The following is a 21828-nucleotide window of genomic DNA, read 5'->3' as shown; positions in this document are numbered from 1 at the left end:
TCTGTTGAGATCAATAGAAAATCACAATTAGAGATCTATAACAACAGATGACTTGAAAAATCTAGTGAATCCATACCCTAAACCATATAGAAACGCCACAAACAACAAACCTTTAGAAGAGAAGGTAAGAGCATGTTTATTGCAGGTTTCTTAGGATGAGGTTCTTATCGTAATATAAGATACGGTCTCTTAGCTTTTAACTAAAAAAACTAAGAGACGTCTCTTAAATAAGAGATATATATATATAAGAGAAAAAAACTAAGAGACCGTATCTTATATTACGTTAAGAACCCCAACCTAAGAGACCTGCAATAAACGTGCTCTAAGAGCTTTACCAGAAAAAAACGGTTTACTTCGAAAGATTGCTACTAACATGAAGGTTACTAGAAATGACTTCTGCTTATAAGATATGGAAAGAGTATCAAGACATACTTCAGTCCCAAGACGCAATCCCAATAATCAATCCGTGCATATAGTACTTCCTTACATATAGATTCTCCTTTGTGTATAAGTATTGTACATTCTCATTGTCAATAATATATCATTCCATAACATAATACTGTTCCACCTAAAATTAGGACAATTTGAAGGTTCAAAAGCACAAAATCAGTAATGAAAGAAATCTCAAAGCTTTGATTTTTTTTTTTGTTTTGTTTACTCCATGTTGCAGAAGAAGGAAAATTAAATTAAGAAAAGGAATGGTAAACCGAGAGCAGGATTATCCGTAAACTTGTTTTTGGGTTTCTTAATTTTTTTTTTTTATCTGATTTAAAAAAAATTAAAAAAAATTAAAAAAAAGTAACTAATCGCAGAACGCCACGTGTACGTGGGATCTGCAAACGGTACAAGAAACATGCAAAAATCGGTCGCTCTTACGCAACTTTTGTTATCGGTTTTTTCTAAAATGGTGGGACCCGTTTACTACTTTTCTTCCTAAAACCATCTTAGAAACCTGCAATAATGCTGGTCTGACAGCCTATGATGAAGTAAGAGACAGTTAACCAATAGGAATGTGACACGTTTGCTATAGAATCTGGATGGTCAATGGCTTTAAAGAACGGCATGGCGTTGGGCCCGGTTTTGTATTATCTTTTTCAGTACCTAGTTTTATGTAACTCATAGTTTGCAACCCATAGTTACAGAATATTAAACAATAACCCTTTTCTAACTTTTATCATGTATGCAATCAAAAGATTTGTGAAAACTCTTTATAACACTCATAAATTGTATAACATCTTGTGAGTAATTACAATCTTATACATGTTTACCAATGTTTACATACATACATAAAGAAAAAACAGATTATATAGTAGTAGTTAGGGCATCTCTATCTCCACTCCATAATTTACTTGGAAAATGGAATTAAAACAAAAAATAAAAAATCACTCCGTTTTGTTCTTATTCCATTTTTCACTCCATTTTTGGAGTAAATTATGGAGCATGGATGGAGATGGTCTTAGTGGATGGTCCGAGAATAATCACTTTTGAGTGTTATGCTGTTGGATAGGAGTTTTTCTTTTTCTTGGAGAGATATGACAGACTCAAAAGCACCAACTAAAGCCTTGACTTTACTTTTGCGAGTCTCCACAAGCTTATTAGCTGTTTTCTTGATCACCTTGTTGAACAACAACACTCTTGAGTCTCTCTTCTTCTGTGTCATCCCTTGGTGTTTCAGGACAACTTTCAACGATCTGGCTTTCTGTTCCTCTTCCTTTTCGTTGCTTATGTTGGTTCCTCTGGTGTTTATGCTTCTTCGAACACTAGATTTTGTGGTTGTGTCAGCTCTGGTAACGATTTTACTTCTCTTGAATTTGAGTTTTCTTGGAGTGTTGTCTTGTGATCCAACATCACTAAACTTTCCTCGTTTGAATCTCAGTCTCATTGACTTGCTATTTACAGAGAGGGCTTTGCTTTTTGCTTGCCTTGGTGCGTTCTTATCTTCAGAGAATGACATGTTCTCATCTTCCTCTTCTTGAGAAGATTCATCATCAGCTTCAGTGACAATACACTCACCTTCCTCTTGGCTCTTTGGATCATCAGTAGGCGAATCCATGACACACCTTTGGTTCTGATCATCAGATTCGACAGTCTCATTCTCTGTCCTCATCTTGATAACGTAGAGAGTTTTCTCCTCAGCCAAGTCTTTACACGTCTCATCCACTAGAGTAACATTACTCTCCTTCTTTGTCTTCAAGCTACTGGAACACCGTTTTGAAGACACAACTTCTTTCTTTGGTTCTTCGGCTTCAGAACCACCATTAGTCTTCTTTCTATTAATAGTACTGCGACGAAGAGCTATGGCTGCTGTTTGTGCAACAGACTTCAGCTTCAAAGCAGTGACACGCTTGTTATGTTCAACCATCTCTAACTCTCTTCTCCTTGACACACCAATCGTTTTGAAAGAGTCATGTAAAGTCGTCTTCTTTGTCTTACCAGAGCCAAGAGAAGGATTCAACACCGATTTGGTCAATGCCTTCTTCTTCTTTAAAGGTGAATCAAAGCTTAGAGTGCCAGAAAAGCTTCTGTTAACTCTTTTGAGAGGTGAAACTGTAGTAGACATGTCTTGAGCTTCATGTTGTTTTGTTCCGTACTTGCAGACGTCATGACAAGAACCAGTAGATTTGAGATAGTTAGGGAGAATCTTCTCTTCAGTGTATAAGAAACTCAGTTTTCTAGTAGATATCCTTCTCCATGATCTGTTTACATATGGTGAATCAGGCAGATGAACGGTCTCCTCAGCCATTAGTAAGCTATATAGATTCAAGGATCATACAGATGTATAAGCAGACACAAAGGAAGATGAGAATGTTTGATTCAGGAAAGTAAAAGAACTCTAACCTTTTGATGTTGTTAATTACACATCTATGCTAGAGAAGATCCTCGACCTGATTAAGAGGTATAGTCTTAATTAGGTGACAACATTGCTAATGTGATTGTGATTTCGAATATTTTGAACATTAACCGAACCTTTGAAACCCATTTTAGATTCAAGCAAAATAAACAAGAGCCTTATAGCCACCACCATCATCATCAATTCATCATCATCATATATATAAATAAAAATATTTTCTTTATTTACCAACGCAAGAGACATTGAAAGACATAATAAGCGTTTCAGGATAAAGCATTCCATTCCACACGTAAAGCTAGAAGAAAAACTCTAACCTGTTTGGTTTCTGCAGAGAGCTTTGAGGAAGTAAAAGAAGCCATTCATTATTTCTCTGAGGTTTCTGTTTCATACCACCAACACCAAGGCAAGAAGAATAAATCAGTTTCTTTCCTATTCTCCCGCATTTTCAGCAGATTTCTTGGGAAAGGGGTTGTCTGTTTTTTTTTTCTTTTTGTTAGAACTTTCGGATGAGAGAAAATAACAATAACGGTCATTTGAAAACACGCGGGTAAATTCATATATATATATATATATATATAGGTGTTGTGTGACCACTTATTTAATGGGCCTGATTCATTAGGCCGAAACCGGTATTTTGAAGGTAAATATTTCACACATTTTACACATTGAAAAAAACTAAAATACAATAAAATATTTCACACATTTTTAAAAAAATTCTGAAGACTATCAATGCATTTTATTAATTTTAAGCATAATTGTTTTTGCAACATTTTTTGCCATTTGATAATAGCATCAGTATAATCAAATATCTCATATTTAGATTAGACACACCCTAGTTGGACCGAAAAATTAATGTGAACTAAATTATAAAGAAGAATGTTTAAAAGTACGATAAATGCATGATTTTTATAGAATAAGATAAAATTTGATAAAATGTATGATCAAAATGACAAAACCATATGTAAATCGATTATGATTCTGAACAATGCTAGCAAATTATTGTAATGTTCATGAATAACTGCCAGGAATCGTGATAATCGGGACAAAGGCCCAAAGCCCAAATATGTTTGATATAAAAAAAACACGAACGACGTCGTTAGACAGCACGTACACGACGCTGCACAGATCGAGTATCGTGTCCTTCGGTGTTTGCCTTCAGGGACTCTCTCCAGAAGTTTCTTCCTATACTCAGCGATGGCTTCTCTCTTCGTTTCGTGAATTTTTTTTATCATTACTTTAATTCGATTAATCTCAAATTGATAGTTACCTAACCGTTTCTGCTCCGATGTCGACGAGCAAGCCCCAGAGATCGCCGGCGGAAATCGAGGACGTAATCCTCCGCAAGATTTTCTACGTAACCCTAACGGACTCCACCACCGCCGCCGCTGCTCCCGATCCTCGAGTCGTCTACTTGGAGATGACGGCCGCGGAGATTCTCAGCGAAGGCAGAGACCTCCTTCTCTCCCGCGACTTGATGGAGCGAGTCCTCATCGACCGCCTCTCCGGCACCTTCCCCGCCGCCGAACAGCCTTTCCCTTACCTCGTCGGCTGCTACCGCCGCGCGCACGACGAATCGAGGAAGATCCAGTCGATGAAGGATAAGAATCTCAGATCGGAGATGGAGATCGTCACCAGAGAGGCGAAGAGGCTCGCCGTGTCGTACTGCAGGATCCACCTGGCGAATCCCGATATGTTTGGGAGCGTGGATGATAAGCCAATTGGTGGAGTGGGAGTGGGGATGAAGAAGAGGAGCGTCTCTCCTTTGCTTCCGTTGATTTTCTCAGAGGTTGGTTCTGGCTCGTTGGATATGTTCGGAGGTGGGAGTAGTAGCGGCGGTGGCGCTCAGTCTCCTCCTGGTTTTTTGGATGAGTTTTTTAAGGATTCGGATTTTGATAACTTGGATGTGATTCTCAAGGAGTTGTATGAGGACTTGAGGTCGACGGTTATTAACGTGTCTGTGCTTGGTGATTTCCAGCCGCCGTTGAGGGCGCTTAAGTATCTTGTTAGCTTGCCTGTTGGAGCTAAGTCTTTGGTTAGTCATGAGTGGTGGGTTCCACGTGGGGCTTATATGAACGGACGTGCTATGGAGTTGACGAGCATTTTTGGACCTTTCTTTCATGTTAGTGCATTGCCTGATAACACTCTCTTCAAGAGTCAACCTGATGTTGGGTGAGTTTGCACTTTTTCTGGGGTTGTATTACTGAGACTTGTGTAATCTTTGAGGTTGTTTAGTTATCGTTAGTTAGGACAAAATGAAATGTTGTTTAGCTCTACTCAAAGTGGAGACTTGATCAGAAGAGAAAGAAGCAGATGTTTTTGGCTTTTAAGACGACTCTTTTAGGTGATGTCTCGTGTAAGCATGATTAGACAAATCTAACATAGTTACAGAAACAATAGTTAGCTCTCTGTTAGCTTTGGAATACTATGGATGAAATCATCTGTTTTGATGATAATTTTCTGTCTCTACTGAAGAATCTTGACTGTTTATGGAACACTGACATTGACAAGGATTCTCCTGATATACATCATTCTTAACCTTTTACGGCCACGCTAATGTATGTCTATATTGTTTTTGTGAATGTCAGGCAGCAGTGTTTCTCTCAAGCATCGGAACGTCGTCCTGCAGATTTATTATCATCCTTCTCTACGATCAAAAACTTTATGAACATTTTGTACAGTGGGCTGCATGATGTACTGATGATTTTACTTAAAAGTACCGATACACGTGAGTGTGTTCTGCAGTTTCTTGCTGAGGTGATCAATGCAAATGCGTCAAGAGGTCATATACAGGTGATCATCCCTCAATAAGATGGATATTTATTTGTTTAAGATCTTAAGTCATGCCTTATTATTTGTCTCCTCTCGGTTTCGTCAAGCTGGTATTTGTCTATTCTGTTCAATCTGGCATTCTGTAATATACTAGTATACTACTAACATGTATATCTTGTATGACAGGTTGATCCAGTTTCTTGTGCTAGCTCAGGCATGTTTTGTAATCTCAGTGCGGTTATGCTCCGGCTCTGTGAACCTTTTTTGGACCCGCATTTAACTAAAAGAGATAAGATTGATCCAAAATATGTGTTCTATGGACATCGCTTGAAGTTAAGGTATGGGCCTCGAAATAATTCTAAGGCATCTCCTTACTGGATTCTATATATTCATGATGCGTGATAATATTTTTTTAATGATCTACAACAGCGACTTGACTGCTCTCCATGCATCATCCGAGGAAGTGTCTGAGTGGATTGACAAGGATAATACGGCAAAAGCAACTGACGCTAGAAACGAGAACGAAATTCGCTTGTCACAATCGAAAGAAGCGACAAGTTCAAGTAGTAATGCTTCTGGGAAAAATGCAAAGTCAACAACTAAATACACGTTCATTTCTGAATGCTTCTTTATGACTGCAAGGGTCCTCAATTTGGGTCTCCTAAAAGCACTCTCGGACTTTAAACATCTTGCTCAGGTAATCATCATTATTTTTTCCCGAATTTGAAATATTAGGAGGAATGATTATGTTTAATTTTCTTGCATATATTTAACCTTGGTTGCTGACATATGGACAAAGCATTTGTCAGTAATTCCAAGAAGGCATTGCAGCGAAGATATGAACTTAATCACGTTTAGATTGTGAAGGAGTCCCTGATGCCTGGATGTGGAAGATAGTTATTGTAATGTTCTTTACTTTTCTCTTCTTTTTTCGCATGACGTAGGACATCTCGAGAGGTGAAGACAATCTTGCAACATTAAAAGCCATGAGAGACCAGTCACCTTCTCCACAGTTAGAACTTGACATAACCAGAATGGAAAAGGAATTAGAGCTGTATTCCCAAGAAAATCTTTGTCATGAGGCTCAACTATTAAGGGTTTGTAATCATATTCTCTGCTTTTATAACATCTTTCCCGTTTCCTCTAGACCGAGGACTTGATAGTAATAGCTATTTTATCTTTATGTTGTTTTGAAGGATGGAGATTTTATTCAGCGAGCCCTCTCTTTCTATCGATTAGTGGTTGTTTGGTTAGTTGGACTTGTTGGTGGCTTTAAGATGCCTTTACCATCAACTTGCCCCATGGAATTCTCCTGTATGCCTGAGCATTTTGTTGAAGATGCAATGGAGTTACTGATATTTGCTTCAAGAATCCCCAAAGCTTTGGATGGGGTGCAGCTGGTATGCTTAGTCTTATCTCATATGTCTGTAGAAATTTGCTTTTGTACATGCATTGATGATGGTTGTTCTCTTTTCTGAAGGACGATTTTATGAACTTCATAATAATGTTCATGGCAAGTCCTGAATATGTTAGAAACCCGTATCTCAGAGCAAAGATGGTTGAAGTTCTGAACTGCTGGATGCCTCGTTCAAGGTATTTTCCTTCCCATGGTAGAAAGTTTAAAATCCTCACTTTGTGCTGCTAGTGTGTAACAATAATTGCATTAACGCTGTATTTCAATTTTTTTTTTGTAGTGGTTCTTCTGCTACGTCAACTCTCTTTGAAGGCCATCAGTTATCACTCGAGTATCTTGTCAGGAATTTACTGAAACTATATGTTGACATTGAGTTCACGGGTTCTCATACTCAGGTGATTGTTAGAAATTTTGTTTAGTGGCTATAATGTTCCTGGAGTAACTTTGGAAGACTTAATGGTCATTTTCTCTTACTTTTAACGTGACTGAAATCGAGTGATCCGAATGCAGTTTTATGACAAGTTCAACATTCGCCACAACATTGCCGAACTTCTAGAGTATCTCTGGCAAGTACCTAGTCACCGAAATGCGTGGAGACGGGTAAATTCTTAGTGACCTTACCGTGGCTTTGAGTTTCCACCATCATGTGCCAATTGTAAAATGTTATTATCAAATTTGATGGGTTACAGATTGCAAAAGAGGAAGAGAAGGGCGTGTACTTGAACTTCTTAAACTTCTTAGTCAATGATAGCATCTATCTTCTGGATGAAAGTCTTAACAAAATTCTTGAGATTAAAAAAATCGAGGCAGAGATGTCGAATACTGCAGAGTGGGAGCAGAGACCAGCGCAAGAGAGACAGGATAGAACGAGACTCTTCCATTCTCAGGAGAACGTTAGTGGACTACACTTCTTATACCATGTTTCCAACTCGATTCATGACGCCTCAAAGAATTTTATTTTGCTCTGCAGATTGTTAGAATCGACATGAAGCTGGCTAATGAAGACGTGACTATGCTTGCATTTACATCTGAAGAGATCACAGCCCCTTTTCTACTCCCTGAGATGGTTGAGAGGGTTGCGAATATGCTTAATTACTTCTTGCTACAACTCGTGGGACCACAACGTAAGTCTTTAAGCTTGAAAGATCCTGAGAAGTACGAGTTCCGTCCACGACAGTTACTTAAACAGGTTAGTGATTACTATTCTTACTCAGCCTCCTCGCCAAATGTGTTAAAAAAAGAAGCTGACCGAACCTTTTGTTGAACTTTGAAGATTGTTCGTATATATGTTAATCTCGCAAGAGGAGACTCGGAAAACATATTCCCCGGTGCCATATCCAGTGATGGACGATCATATAACGAACAGGTCAAAACCGAATAATCTTTCATCATATTATATGTGTCTTCTCTCTCTACTGAACAAAACGAGTGCTTGTTTTTGCAGCTATTCAACGCAGGAGCAGATGTGCTTAGGAGAATAGGCGAAGATGGAAGAATCATTCAAGAGTTTATGGAGTTGGGAACAAAGGCCAAAGCTGCTGCTTCCGAAGCTATGGATGCTGAAGCTGCACTTGGTGAAATACCAGAAGAGTTCCTCGACCCAATTCAGGTATTTTTCTGCCTTATCTAACAGAAAACTAAATCTTGTTTTAGGAACATACTCTAATGTACGTTCTTGTTTTCTTTGCAGTACACGCTAATGAGAGATCCAGTGATACTTCCAAGCTCAAAAACCACAGTTGATCGAGCCATCATTCAACGTCATCTTCTTAGCGACAATGTAAGCAAATCTAACACATTGTCACACATTTATATATCCACAGACCACAGTTGATCTGATCAATGTTGCTTGTGGCTGCAGCACGATCCGTTTAACCGGGCACATTTGACATCGGATATGTTAATACCGGACGTGGAGTTGAAAGCGAGAATCGATGAGTTTGTGAGATCGCATCAGTCTAAGAAACGGGCAAGTGGAGAAGATAGCAACAAGGAGAGGATACAGACTACAAGCAGTGATATGTTAATCGATTAGTCTTGTATTCTTAGATAGTAGTATCAGCAACACACTTTTGTTAATTGGTTGGGGCTTTCGTTACTTATTTTGCCATTGATTTGATGTCAAAAGACACCTGAAAAATGGTGATTTAAAAGCCCAGTTAAGGCCTATTATAACCTTACATGACATGGTAAGATACAAAGCCCATAACACGCAATAGAGAAAAAAAGCAGAGAAAGTTGGTGGGGGAAAGAAGAAAGCAGAGTGTTGTCGTTGTTTACGTTTGATTTAGATGGTACCAAGAGCCTGAAGAACGTCAGCCTTGACGTCATCAAAGTCTTCAATACCAAAGCTAAACCGAACCAAGTTGTCTTTGATTCCATATTTAAGTCTTTCCTCTTGTGGTAGATCCCTAAAATCAAATGTAAGACATTTTACTAATGCATTAAAGTAAAATCAATCATATATGTTCATACCAGTAAGACATTATGGCAGGTTGGTCCACGATGCTTTCGCAGCCACCAAAGGATGGTGCAATGTAAGGTATATTCAGAGAATCAACGAACTTTATTGTAGTCTCGAGATCTCCAGCGATCTATATGCAGATTAAAAAAGGGTTCGATTAAGAGAAAAAACCATTTTAATAAACGATGATGAATGTTTTTCTAGGTAGTCTTACCTCGAAACTGACCACACCACCAAAACCATTCATTTGTCTCTTGGCTATGTGATGTTCGGGATGACTTATAAGGCCTGGATAATAAACACGACTCACCTAACACCACCATCACAATGTATCAAATGTCACATACCAAAAATATATATATATAAAGAAAGAATGGCTTCTTTGGTGGGAAGTATAGAACCTTGGGATGTGCTTCTAAAACTTGTGCCATCCTCAAAGCTGTTGAGTTCTGTTGCTTTAAACGTAGATGCATAGTCTTGATTCCTCGTATAAGTAAATACGCAGCGTTCTGTGTTTTTTTTTGTGCAAAGACAAAGAAGTACTCAAAGGTTACTAAATCTTGGTTCAAAGGAAAGCCTACTATACACATGAAGAGAGAAGATCAGGTGATAATGAAGCTGTTGCGACGGACCAAATGACCAGAAGCTCTACTAGAGCCAGATGTCCAACCCCTAGCTTAGTATGAGTCCGTTTTTGGTCTAAACCCTCACATATTTGATTTTAATTTTGTTGCTCCTCAAAATGCCTCATACTAATTGGAGTTGGACCAGACTTATGTATTAGACTCAAAGCATGTTAAATTTTTTTTTCTGTTTACCGGATTAAGTGTGCCCCCCAAAACATGATGCAAGTTTCTGATCGCGGAAACCAATTCCATCGAACCACAAACGCATCCACCAAGAACCTGTATGACATGGAAACACATATATAGTTTATGATCTTAACTAATAATCTTCTCTAGTCACTGAGGCTTTGTTTTTTTTTACTTACATCGTTGTGGCCTCCAATGTACTTTGTAGCAGAGTGGACAACGAGATCAGCACCAAGAGCAAGTGCTTTCTGGTTCAGAGGTGTTGCTAATGTACCATCTATACAAACAAGAGTTCCTCTTTTGTGGCAGATCTCTGAAACTAACTCAATGTCCACACATCTAAGGAACGGGTTTGTTGGGGACTCAGTAAAGAACATAGACACCTGCAGACTCTTTGAAGACAATGAGGAAAAAGAAAACAAAATGTAAACATATGTTTGAAGAGAATGAATAAACCTCATGGTTATTCACCGCAGCTTCAAGCCCTGTGGTGTCAACAGGATCAATCACAGTCACCTAGACACATATACAAGAGGCTAAAAGAAACTGGATAGCAAACAAAAAGACAGTAATGAAAGGGTATTTTAAGTGGTTTTTGTACAGTGATTCCCAACTTAGGAAGAAAAGTCTCCATGAAAATCCTTGTCTTCCTATAACAATCTGTAGTTGTGACAACAGTCCATTTCTTGGAACCAAAGCCAAAAGCATAACAGTACTTGCACACATCCCAGATGCCATAACCAAAGTTGATTCAGCACCTTCAAGTGCACTGGCTCCATATTCCAAAAAAAGTTTAAACTACTAAATATAAAGAAATGAAGATAAAAATATATCAAAGAACATGAAGAGACATAGAGAGACCTAATCTTCTTCTCAAGTACTAATGTCGTTGGGTTTCCATAACGACCATACTCATGATGAACAACTCTTTTCTCCTGCATAGAAACAGAAAAAAGAGATTAAAACTTAAATGATTGATTTGGACAATAAAAAAGAAACAGGTCTTATCTTATAAATGAAACTCCAATAATACATCTAAACATCAAATTTGGTATAAATATATCTCTGATGGTACATCAAAATAATACCATCTCATCAAATTTGGTGTTTAATGAATAGTATTACACAAAATTTGCTACAACGATATTCATCACATCAAATATTAAAATAACATATTTTATTATTTTTTATTTAATTATAGGTAGATTAATATTACTGATAATTTATATTTATATTAAAAATATATATATACCCTACTATTGTGTTTTTTTTTTTACTTTTACATTACTAATATTATTTTATTTATAAAGTTACCAATTTTTAACAGATAAACCTAAAATATAAATTTCATGAAATATTATTAATCAATTACAAATAATTAATATATATTAAATTATTAAAACTAAAATATTAATAATATACAATATTGTTTTGGTGTAAAATTTGAGTTATGAAATGGATATAATTTAGTTTGGTGTAAACTTCAACATCAAAACACCAAATTTGGTAATAATTTCAACACCAAATTTAGTTTTATGGTGGAGTTACCCTTAACACAACCTTGAAGTCAAGAACGTTAGCAGTTTTTTTTGAAGACAAAGGCAGATGAGTTGACTACAGGAGTTGTGATTGCATCCGTCACTATACCACGATCTAATCTTTCACCTGATATCAAATCATAAAACCATTAAAAAGAAAGATCATCACTTCTCTTATGTCGCCATTGAATAGTTTCTAATAAACGCATGAACTTGAAGGATACTTAAGTGGTGGTGTACCAGCATGAACAGTTAAGCTCCCATCTGATTTCAAGAATGAAGGTTTCATATGTGTCACATCCTCTGATTTAATACTAACCATCTCCTTAACCGATTCAGCAGCAACCAAAACCTCCTCGTCCACGGACGTTACAGCAGGAACAGAGGTCAAACCAGACCGTGTACTGTTGGACCACTTCGCCACAACGGTCTGAGCCACACTGAAGTTGCAGTTTCCGCGAGCCTTAGTGCTCAGTTGACGAGCGATGTTAGGTGGAAACCTCAAAATGAACGATGAAACTCTGCCATATCCGGTGAAACACGAAGGTTGAGGATCAGATGATACTGATCGTAGGGAAATGGAACGATATAACGCCATTTATATATTCTCTTACTGTTCTCTGGTTTTAAAAAACACACACACAAGAACTACTTGTGTTTTTTTTAATATGTTGGTAAGATTAACACTATATCTTAGGTTTATAAGAAGATTGGACGTCGGACTAATAAATAAATTGTACACGTTTATTGCCAATCATTCATACTGTGGGGCACAACTATATTTAATCCATTTTTTGTATGGACACTCTTAGTCCAATATGTCCACTATAAACTTTATTTGCTTCTTTTGTCTCTCTACTTTTGTTAGATTTTCTTTGGAAAAAATCTCACTTGCTTCCACCAAGATTTTACGTAGAGTCCTTTAGATTCAAGTATGATTATAAAAACGAAAACGTGTACGAGGGTATTTTAAGAATTTCCTTTCGAGTATATAATCATTTATTCTCTCCATTCACGAAAGTAAGATTTTCTAGAGTTTATTTTTGTTCCAAATAAATATATTTTCTATATTTTAAGGTACTTTTGTATTTTTTTGAGAAACATTAATTGTGAATATTTGAATTGATTAAATTTCATTGGCGGACAGTTATTGGAAAGTGTATTGAAAAATAAATTTTAAATTAAATTGCAAATATTTATTGTATTCTTAATAAACGTGAAAACTCTAAAAAATCTTACTTTTGGAAACGTTGGAAGTATATAATGGGGAGTTTTCTCTCCATCGAAACTGTGCACCTCAGCAACTCCCTCCTTATTTTGGATCCCACAACTAATCAATCGACACTTGAAACTTACGTCTGGCTTTCTTCTAATTTTTTGGTTCATTAAATTTGTTAAAATATACTATTAAAAAAATTTTTACTTTTGAAAAAATAGCATTTAATACATAAATTCAACCAATAATAAAAAGATAAGAATTATTTGATTGGTCATATAAATAATAAATGTAAAAGATACTTTAAATTATGTAAACATCTTATAACAAACATTTTTTTGTTAAAACTACTTACATATCAAAACAGTAATTCATGTTAACTAGAGATGCACTATAGAGATGCACTATTTAGTTCTAAAAATAACTACACCACAAGTCGGAATATATCAAACAAGCTTTCTATCCGAATCTTTGATCCGTAATCTTCCTCCGACTCTCAAGTATAGCTGACGTGTTGTATTCAAAAACGTTCAAGAACGAAGCGTTAAGATTAAAGTCCATCTTCATTCACTGCTTCTATCAATTAAATATTTCTTTCCTCCCTTTTAGTTATGGTTGCATTAAATACACAATCATCTGAAACGTTTCATAACAGATACAAGCATACACTATAAATAGTTGAAATGATGAAATCTCAACACACTTAAATTTTTTTCTCAAAAAATGATTCACCAATCGTCCTTAAAATGTCTGCCCTCAATATTGTTGCAATCTTAGCTATGGTTAACTACACCAAATTTGATGATATTTGTCTCGACCGCTCTTCTTAAGGGAGGTCGCCATACTACTCTCATTTTGGGATTCACCTAATATCAAGAAGAGAGGTACTAATTCATGGGATCACCCTCCTTTTGCTAGATGAGAAGGTAACACCATCTCCTTCCTTACATCACCTCTTTCTTTGTCAATAGTTCACTGGCTTTTAACAGGACTGACTAAATGCTAATCTCTTATATTGCACAGAACTTTGTCGTTCATGGTAGCTGAAATACGTGCAACCAAATGATGCAATAACAACGACACGCCCGAAGCATGATGTAGGTGAATAACTGCAAAACGGTGAAGATTAAAATATTAAAAAATTGTTAACTGTAACTCTATTGAAACGTTGACGCCATTTCATATAGGAAGGATGGGATCATGTTTGCCAGTGGCCGTCTCACAAACAGGGGATGTTTCAGGTAGGTGACAGATGTGGGACGGGTGGGAAATGATCTGGAGAGGTTGCGATCAAGGGAAAATCAAATCAGACGCCGTAAACGGTACGTGTTAGTGTATCTAGAGTCATCTGATACTCCTCAGATGATACGGAACGGGAGTCACAAAATAAAACAATAACCGGTCTCTAATCCTAAAGGAAGATGGTGATACGGGATCAAATGTAATCCATGTGTCTAATTTATTTGAAACTAGTAAAATCTCGTTTTACAAAAAAAAAAACTAGTATAATCTCCCGTGGCACGGGTCGGTTTATGCCGAGTTGTAATAATTTAAAACATATAAATTGTTAATTTCGTCAAATATTCTATGAACAGAGGCTGACTGCAGTAAAACAAAACGTTTGAAAAGGTTAAACATTAATTCTGATATTATTTTGAAAGGGATGCATGTTTTTGAAAACTAATGAATAATATAATTTATCTAACAAATTTCCATGAATAATCAAAATATAATTAACATAGGTTTTTTATTACAAAATATTTCTATGAATAACCAAAATAGATGTAAACATATTTGCTTTAAAAGCCATGCCTTTAAACAAAGTTAAGCCACGTTACTTATCTTGATAGTTTGTAGGATTTTTTACTATTAAATTTACAATTGATTTTTGATTTTTGATTTTTTTAAATAGTTTCTTATTATTATTTAACGGTTTTATAAAGATAATTGGTTTTATTTAAAATATTATTTCTTTTATGTTTTAGATAGCTGTTAAACTATCCACTAAAAACTTGAAAAAAATTCAAAATTAATTGCAAAAATGATTAGAAATTAACTTATTAGTTTTGAGTTGACACATGAGGCTCTCAAACGATTATTTTTTCACATGGAATCCTGAAAGGTCAAACGGTTTGCATCTTACCTAACTACTCCATTCATCTTCAACGTACCTTCTCCGACTTCACTCGAACAAATCTCAGCCAGAAATTTATTTGATTCTTCAATAAGATTTGGTTTCTTATACATGTCTGCAGCAAAGTAAAAAAAATAAAAAATTCAAAACTGAACAATAGATTTATGCTATATAGACTCATTATGCCCCACCGGCCACCATATATACCTGTAGTTTTTTTCCTGTAGATTATGGAAACTCTGCAACAAAATCATCAAAGAATCTCTCCAAAATCATCGTACCAATATCCAACTCTTCCCGACGTGATTTCCAACTCAAGCGTAATTGATGCTCTGAAAGAGGTTCAAAGACTATCGATCAAATATACAGGATCTGAAAAACTTGTGGACAATAAACTTCTAAGTATTAATCCATGAGATGAATGGTAAAAGTTTCCAATTGGTGTAGAAAAATAAGATAAGAAGAAACTTATCAAGATCAAAATTGAATTTAGGAGAAATGAAAGGATTAGTTGTTTTGTTTCCTTGAGAAAGTCAAGATGTTAGAAGAACGTTTTTAACGAAAGGATTAGTTTATGTTATAAACAGTTTTATATGAGAGAGATGAACATCGTGGTTTCAAAACGAAGTGAAAAAGGTAGAATCGTGGGTGGGAATGAGGAACAAAACCGATGATACAGTTAAATCAAAAGAAAATTATCTTAATGATGCATTTAGTTTTGTTTTTCCAATTAATTTTAAAGGACAATCCATGTGTCAGAATTTTATTAATCATGTGACTTGTGTATTATATAAAAGATTATGAATGATGTACTCAATAAGCCTATTGGACTCTCTTTCTCTCTCTCTCTTAATGTATACTCATGTTCACCTAATTGATTGCATGAACGAGTAAATCACAACTTAAAAAAAGCAGCAAACAAAATCCATTAGTCTTTTCTAATGCTAGATTAAAAATTATATAACAATAGGGCTTTTGTTTAAGTTACCTATTATAATATTACCAAAAGAAACTAATAATGCAATCCGCACTAAATAGAAATTTTCCTTTAATCCAACTACAAAATGTTTCAGATATATAATTCAGTGTTTAGTTACTCTATAGAAAGTTAAATCAACAACGAACATATTCTCATGGCAGCGGTAAGCTATCAATAACAACAAAATCATTATAGAGATAGATAACAAAGGATAGATTTGAAAGTAAAATATGAAAATAATGCAAGAGGAACCTAATAGTTATGATGACATAGAAAAACACAGTAATAAAACGATCAACCCTTAATAAAAGTTATTCAATATAAGAGGGTTTACTCCTTCACAAGTGGAGAAACAACTACATAAACAGTTTATCATCACCCCTCAACCCTATTACAATACAAATCTTGAAAAATCAGTGATCAAAGCAAAACGCAAACTTCACAATACATTGTCACTTGCACACATTGAGATAAAACCTTCCATAACCCCGCGCTTGCACGGAGGCTCCGCCCCTAATACAAAAAGAATAGAGTAGCGATATTGGAACATGCATGTATGAATACGTGGCCACTGAAGTAGTGGTCATTGAATTATATATATATTAGAGCATGATTAACCCGAATTCTTAATTTGGTTCTTAATTCATGATTTGACATTTTTTTTGTTTTTATTTATTTTTTTTACACTTTTAGGCTAAGAACCGGCTCTTATATCTTTTATTTAAGAAACGGTTCTTAGCTTTTCTTAGTTAAAAGCTAAGAAACGGTTCTTAGTTCGGCTAAGAACTCCACCCTAAGAGCCCGGATTAATCATGATCTTAGTAATTTGTGTTGATCAGGACGTAGTGGATGTGTTAGAGAGATTCAGGACCCAATTTTTTAGACCTCGTGATTGCTTGAAGGTGTGTATACATGTATTTTCCATCAGTCTCTACGCCTGATATTTACACCAAATCCGATGTTGGATGAAAAAATCCGTTCCGTTGATTACAACTAGGATGATGAGCAATGCAACAAGTTAACCTTGCATAGCCAGAAATGTTTCTGAAGGTCGTAATACACAAACAGATCATCTTTGATGTTAAAGTACTAGCTAAATCAAGTGTTAAGTACTAGGATTTACGTAAGTATTAGATTTTGGGTTGCATTATCTTATTAAATTATTTTAAATAGTTTAATATTTTGTTATAAATTATGAAAATTGTTATGTCGATAAATTTAGTTACAACAAATATTTTTTTAATTATGATAATAGATCTATATTGCACTATGTTAAAGAAATACAATTTATACTTTGTGACATTAAAACTTCAAATATTTCTATAATCAACGATTAAATAAAAATGTTTTCACATAAACTTTATTAGATTAGATTAAGTTCTGAAAAATATACATAAAATATAGTTATGTAAATATTTATTATTTAGCTTAAACTCTCAAAATAGCCTCCTATTATGCACCCACAAAACCAGTCTCTAAATATCCATATTTCTTTTTCTATAAAGAAAAAATACCTATAATTATTTAGAGTTCAGTGACAATGCAATAATTAATGGGGATGATTGGTTGAGGCCGTAGATGCTCTGGACATCCAAAATTTAGTCTACAGCTATATATGTCAACCAATTGAGCTTTGCTTTCTTTAAAAAACTCACAACAAAAAAAATATCTGCAAAATCAAAATATGGCTGTAGAGAGCTTTATTTACAGAGCAAAAAAATTAATGCTTTAGAAATCTACAGCAAGGAAAGCTACAGCAAATAAATCTACAGATTAAATTCTACAGTAAAAAATATAAAGTTACAGCACTTACCAATCATCTCCCGATATCTTTCTGAAACTTTGTTTTTGGGATAGTTTTGGGTCCATTTCTATGGGGTCCTATCCAAATAAATAGAATCCAATCATGAACACGATCATATTTATGATTCCATTAGTATTATAAATTGGTTTGGTCTTTTTCGGCTTTGGGGTTTCTTACATTTAATTGGAAAAATGAAAAATTGGGATTCGAAATGTTCAAAAACAAAGGCAGAAAATGACATGAAACAACCAACATTTAATTTTTTTTATCTTATAGTAATCGACATGTCAACGTGTGCAGTTATTATAACACTCACATATCACTATTAATATTTCTTATCGCTTGCATAGTAAGTAATAAACAAAACACATGAGACATGACCGCAACATATAGTTTGTGTAGTGACTAGCGATATTGGTGTAAGTGGTGGTAGTAGTGGTAGTCACATGCCTTTTTTTACTGTCCATTTCATGGAATATTCATCCAAATAATACCATAAGACCATAGTAATATTAATGAAACATTAATTTAAGGTAGAAATGCAAAATCGGATTAAGTCTAAAATTTATCTAATCACACATGAAAAAAAAACTAACGAGAAACTAAAAAGAATCAAAAACATTCCTCGAGAGATATCAGCCCTTGATTCAGAACATAGGCGTTGAATCGGACGGCGAAGGATCCACGAAGCTGAAAATGCTGTCCAAATAGCTCTTGTTGTCCTCGTAGTAATTGTTACAGTCACCACCCCCACTACTACTCTCGCCGGCCGTCTCGTTTTTATCAGCGGAGAAACTCCGGCCTATTGAATCACCACCTAGCAAGAGACCCGTGAGCCCTTCTTTGACTCCTTCGAACTCCTGAATCGTTGAACTGATCCAATCGTTTTCAGCTTCTTTGATCATATTTAGACACGTTGATGATGATCCGACGAACTCTGTTTTCGTTTCCGAGAATGACACTGTAGATGTCGGAGATTCAAGCTGTTTTTGTTTTTGTTGATCTGCATTTAAACCGAATTAACCAAAATTTCGAACCGAAATTACCAAACCGAACTAACCAAAATTACCCGAATTTAACCGATTTTATCCAAAATTTTAACTGAAATGTAATTGAAACAAAAACCTTCTGTTAGTTTTGGTAAAAAAACTTTAAAAACGAACTACCCGGACCGTTTTTTACGGGTCAATTTGGCGACATTTTAGTCGAACCGAATTACTCAAACCAAATTATCCGAACTACCCAAACAGCTAGGATAGGTTTGGCTTTAGACAAGTATTTTGTTTACCTGAAGAGATGATGTTTAGATGATCATGATGAGATGATGAAACTTTGGTTTGGTAATGAAGAAGCTTTGACTCTCTAGCTAGCCTTGCTTCAGCTTCAAGCCTAGCACTTTCCCATTGAGCCATGTGGCTAAGTGTGGCTGCGTTTTTTGATATACCACCAAGAGAAGACAGAGGAGTCGCGTTTTTGGGTTTATGAGTCACTGGATCTATCCCCATTTTAACTAACCGTTTCTTCAAATGAGTGTTCCAGTAGTTCTTGATCTCGTTGTCTGTTCTCTTTGGCAAATGAGTCGCTATCGCCGACCACCTAGTAGAATAACAACAACAAAAGCTTCAGACAAAGGGCCAAGATTGTTTTTTTGTTTGTTTGTTTGTTTGAAGACCTGTTTCCTAAGAGAGCGTGGAGTTGAATAATGGTTTGTTCTTCTTGCAAGTTGAATTTGCCTCTTTTGATGTCTGGTCTTAGGTAGTTAGTCCATCTTAGTCTGCAACTTTTTCCGCATCGATGGAGACCTTAGAGATTGAGAAGAAGGAAGATAGATGATAAGAAAGATTTTAAATATTTAGAACATATATTTTTGAAAGAAAAAAAAAATGTTCTAGATATTTAGAACATAAAAGATGATAAGAGAGAAATGCATTAACCAGCTTTCTCAGGCAATGAACGCCAACTTCCATATCCATGTTCGTCAATATAAGCCAAAAGTTTCTGATCTTCTTCTGATGTCCATGGCCCTTTCTTCAAACCCATCTTGTCCCAGCACGGTGATCTACCCATTTTTCTCTCTACAGAATGAAGGAGAAGCTAGTAAGAGAATATCTCATTCATCACATGATCATCATCAGAGCAACAAAGGAATGGTGTTTTTGGCTACCAGTTGTAGGAATGTTAACAAGTGAAGCATAAATGAGTGATGAAGGATGATATGTAGAGCGATTAGAGAAAGAGAGACAACAAGAAAACGAAATGAATCCCCTGTTTTCCCGGCTATCTCACATGGATGAGCATTTATTAACAATGGGGTCTCGAGAATTTATTACCTTTTTGTGGCTTAAAGACCTGGAAAAGTAAGTCCCCCTCTCTACCATAACTCTAAGAGAGGAGAGAGAGAGATTAACACACACAACAGCAACAAAAAACGGTGATCTTTTATTACCTGCTAATGTGACTTCTTTTTATATCACAAGATCAAAGCGGTTATTTCTTGTGCTAGAAGAAAATTCAGGTCATTAGCTATTATCTATCCCAATAGCCCTCAACACCTTGGTGATCTTGTATGTCAAAACTCAATCAAAGTTTGCACTATGGTTGAAATGAAAATAGAAAGATGTCTTTCGCTAGGTTTAGCTACACTCAAGTTATTTTAAAGGGTAGTCTAAGAGCACCTCTAATGGAGAGTTCTATCCATTGAAGTTCTATTTGTTTTAAGAAATTTTGAGTTGGGTTTCCAAAAAAATTAAAAACCTCACAATTCAATACTAATATATACATGTACGTATATGTATGTTTAGAATTCCAATGATTAGAACCTCCTTTTGGAGATGCTCGAAGATCCTTAAACGTCCACAACTTACTCACTGTTTACTCTCTATGTATATATTAAGTACTACAACTAGTAAATGCTTGACATCTCCAACTCCACTCTATTTTTTATTCTAAAATAGAGTTTAGAGTAAAAATGCTTCAATGGTACTCTATTATAGAGTAAAAAATAGGTTTATTCTATATATAAAGTAACTTGTTTTTTTTTGTTAATTACTCTATTTTTCACTCTAAAATAGAGTATCATTGGAGCAACATCCTACTCTTTTAGATCATTTCCAATGGAACTCTATTTTTTCCTCTATAATTTACACCAAAATAGAGTACTCTATTATAGAGTGAAATATAAAGGAATGTCACTTTTTCACTCTAAATATAGAGTAAAATATTGTATTCCTCTATATTTCACTCTATAATAGAGTAATTCTATTATACACCATTGGAGCAAAACTTACACTATAAGACTATCTACAATGGTCAAAACTTTCAACACCCTAATTTTTTTGTTTTTAACACTCCACGTCATCTTTTCTTTCTTCCACCTAATTATTCAACACCCACTTTATTTTTCATGCTCTACAATAGTTTTTTTTAATAAAATTCAACACTCTACTCCATTTTTTTAATTCATTTTTAAATTAATAACTACATATTAATATCTTCCTACAGAATGAAGGAGAAGCTAGTAAGAGAATATCTCATTCATCACATGATCATCATCAGAGCAACAAAGGAATGCTGTTTTTGGCTACCAGTTGTAGGAATGTTAACAAGTGAAGCATAAATGAGTGATGAAGGATGATATATAGAGCGATTAGAGAAAGACAGACAACAAGAAAACGAAATGAATCCCTTGTTTTCCCGGCTATCTCACATGGATGAGCATTTATTAACAATGGGGTCTCGAGAATTTATTACCTTTTTGTGGCTTAAAGACCTGGAAAAGTAAGTCCCCCTCTCAACCATAACTCTAAGAGAGGAGAGAGAGATTAACACACACAACAGCAACAAAAAA

At 35.4% G+C, this 21828-nt stretch overlaps 3 protein-coding genes and 1 pseudogene across 4 annotated transcripts; 1 reads left to right on the top strand and 3 right to left on the bottom strand.

The window, feature by feature from the left end:
- Nucleotides 1–1456: 1456 nt before the first annotated feature.
- Nucleotides 1457–2887, bottom strand: LOC106323191. The gene is made up of 2 exons (XM_013761346.1): nucleotides 2839–2887; nucleotides 1457–2750 (listed from the first exon to the last, which is right to left on the bottom strand). Exon 2 carries the CDS (start codon nucleotides 2741–2743, stop codon nucleotides 1457–1459), a length of 1287 nt encoding a protein of 428 aa, XP_013616800.1. The 5' UTR covers nucleotides 2744–2750; nucleotides 2839–2887.
- A 1062-nt stretch (nucleotides 2888–3949) lies between these two features.
- On the top strand, nucleotides 3950–9219 carry LOC106327226 (probable ubiquitin conjugation factor E4). Its single transcript, XM_013765317.1, has 15 exons — nucleotides 3950–5020; nucleotides 5437–5641; nucleotides 5807–5958; nucleotides 6050–6317; nucleotides 6565–6717; nucleotides 6817–7020; nucleotides 7101–7213; nucleotides 7315–7429; nucleotides 7545–7634; nucleotides 7724–7927; nucleotides 8005–8223; nucleotides 8308–8400; nucleotides 8479–8643; nucleotides 8725–8814; nucleotides 8896–9219. Exons 1-15 carry the CDS (start codon nucleotides 4137–4139, stop codon nucleotides 9067–9069), a joined length of 3129 nt encoding a protein of 1042 aa, XP_013620771.1. The 5' UTR covers nucleotides 3950–4136; the 3' UTR covers nucleotides 9070–9219.
- Nucleotides 9220–9270: 51 nt separating this feature from the next.
- Nucleotides 9271–12494, bottom strand: LOC106327227 (annotated as a pseudogene).
- Nucleotides 12495–18488: 5994 nt separating this feature from the next.
- Nucleotides 18489–20446, bottom strand: LOC106322626 (transcription factor MYB34-like). Of its 2 annotated transcripts, none has more exons than XM_013760707.1 (5): nucleotides 20428–20446; nucleotides 19916–20056; nucleotides 19654–19783; nucleotides 19270–19577; nucleotides 18489–18984 (listed from the first exon to the last, which is right to left on the bottom strand). In XM_013760707.1, exons 2-5 carry the CDS (start codon nucleotides 20046–20048, stop codon nucleotides 18629–18631), a joined length of 927 nt encoding a protein of 308 aa, XP_013616161.1. In that variant the 5' UTR covers nucleotides 20049–20056; nucleotides 20428–20446; the 3' UTR covers nucleotides 18489–18628. The 2 variants fall into 2 exon arrangements, with proteins under 2 accessions (XP_013616161.1, XP_013616160.1); XM_013760706.1 differs by lacking the exon at nucleotides 20428–20446 and adding an exon at nucleotides 20146–20238.
- Nucleotides 20447–21828: the final 1382 nt, after the last annotated feature.

This window comes from Brassica oleracea, chromosome C2, assembly GCF_000695525.1.
Source record: "Brassica oleracea var. oleracea cultivar TO1000 chromosome C2, BOL, whole genome shotgun sequence".
NCBI classification, from domain to species: Eukaryota; Viridiplantae; Streptophyta; class Magnoliopsida; order Brassicales; family Brassicaceae; genus Brassica; species Brassica oleracea.
This window is presented reverse-complemented; position numbering and strand designations above follow the sequence as displayed.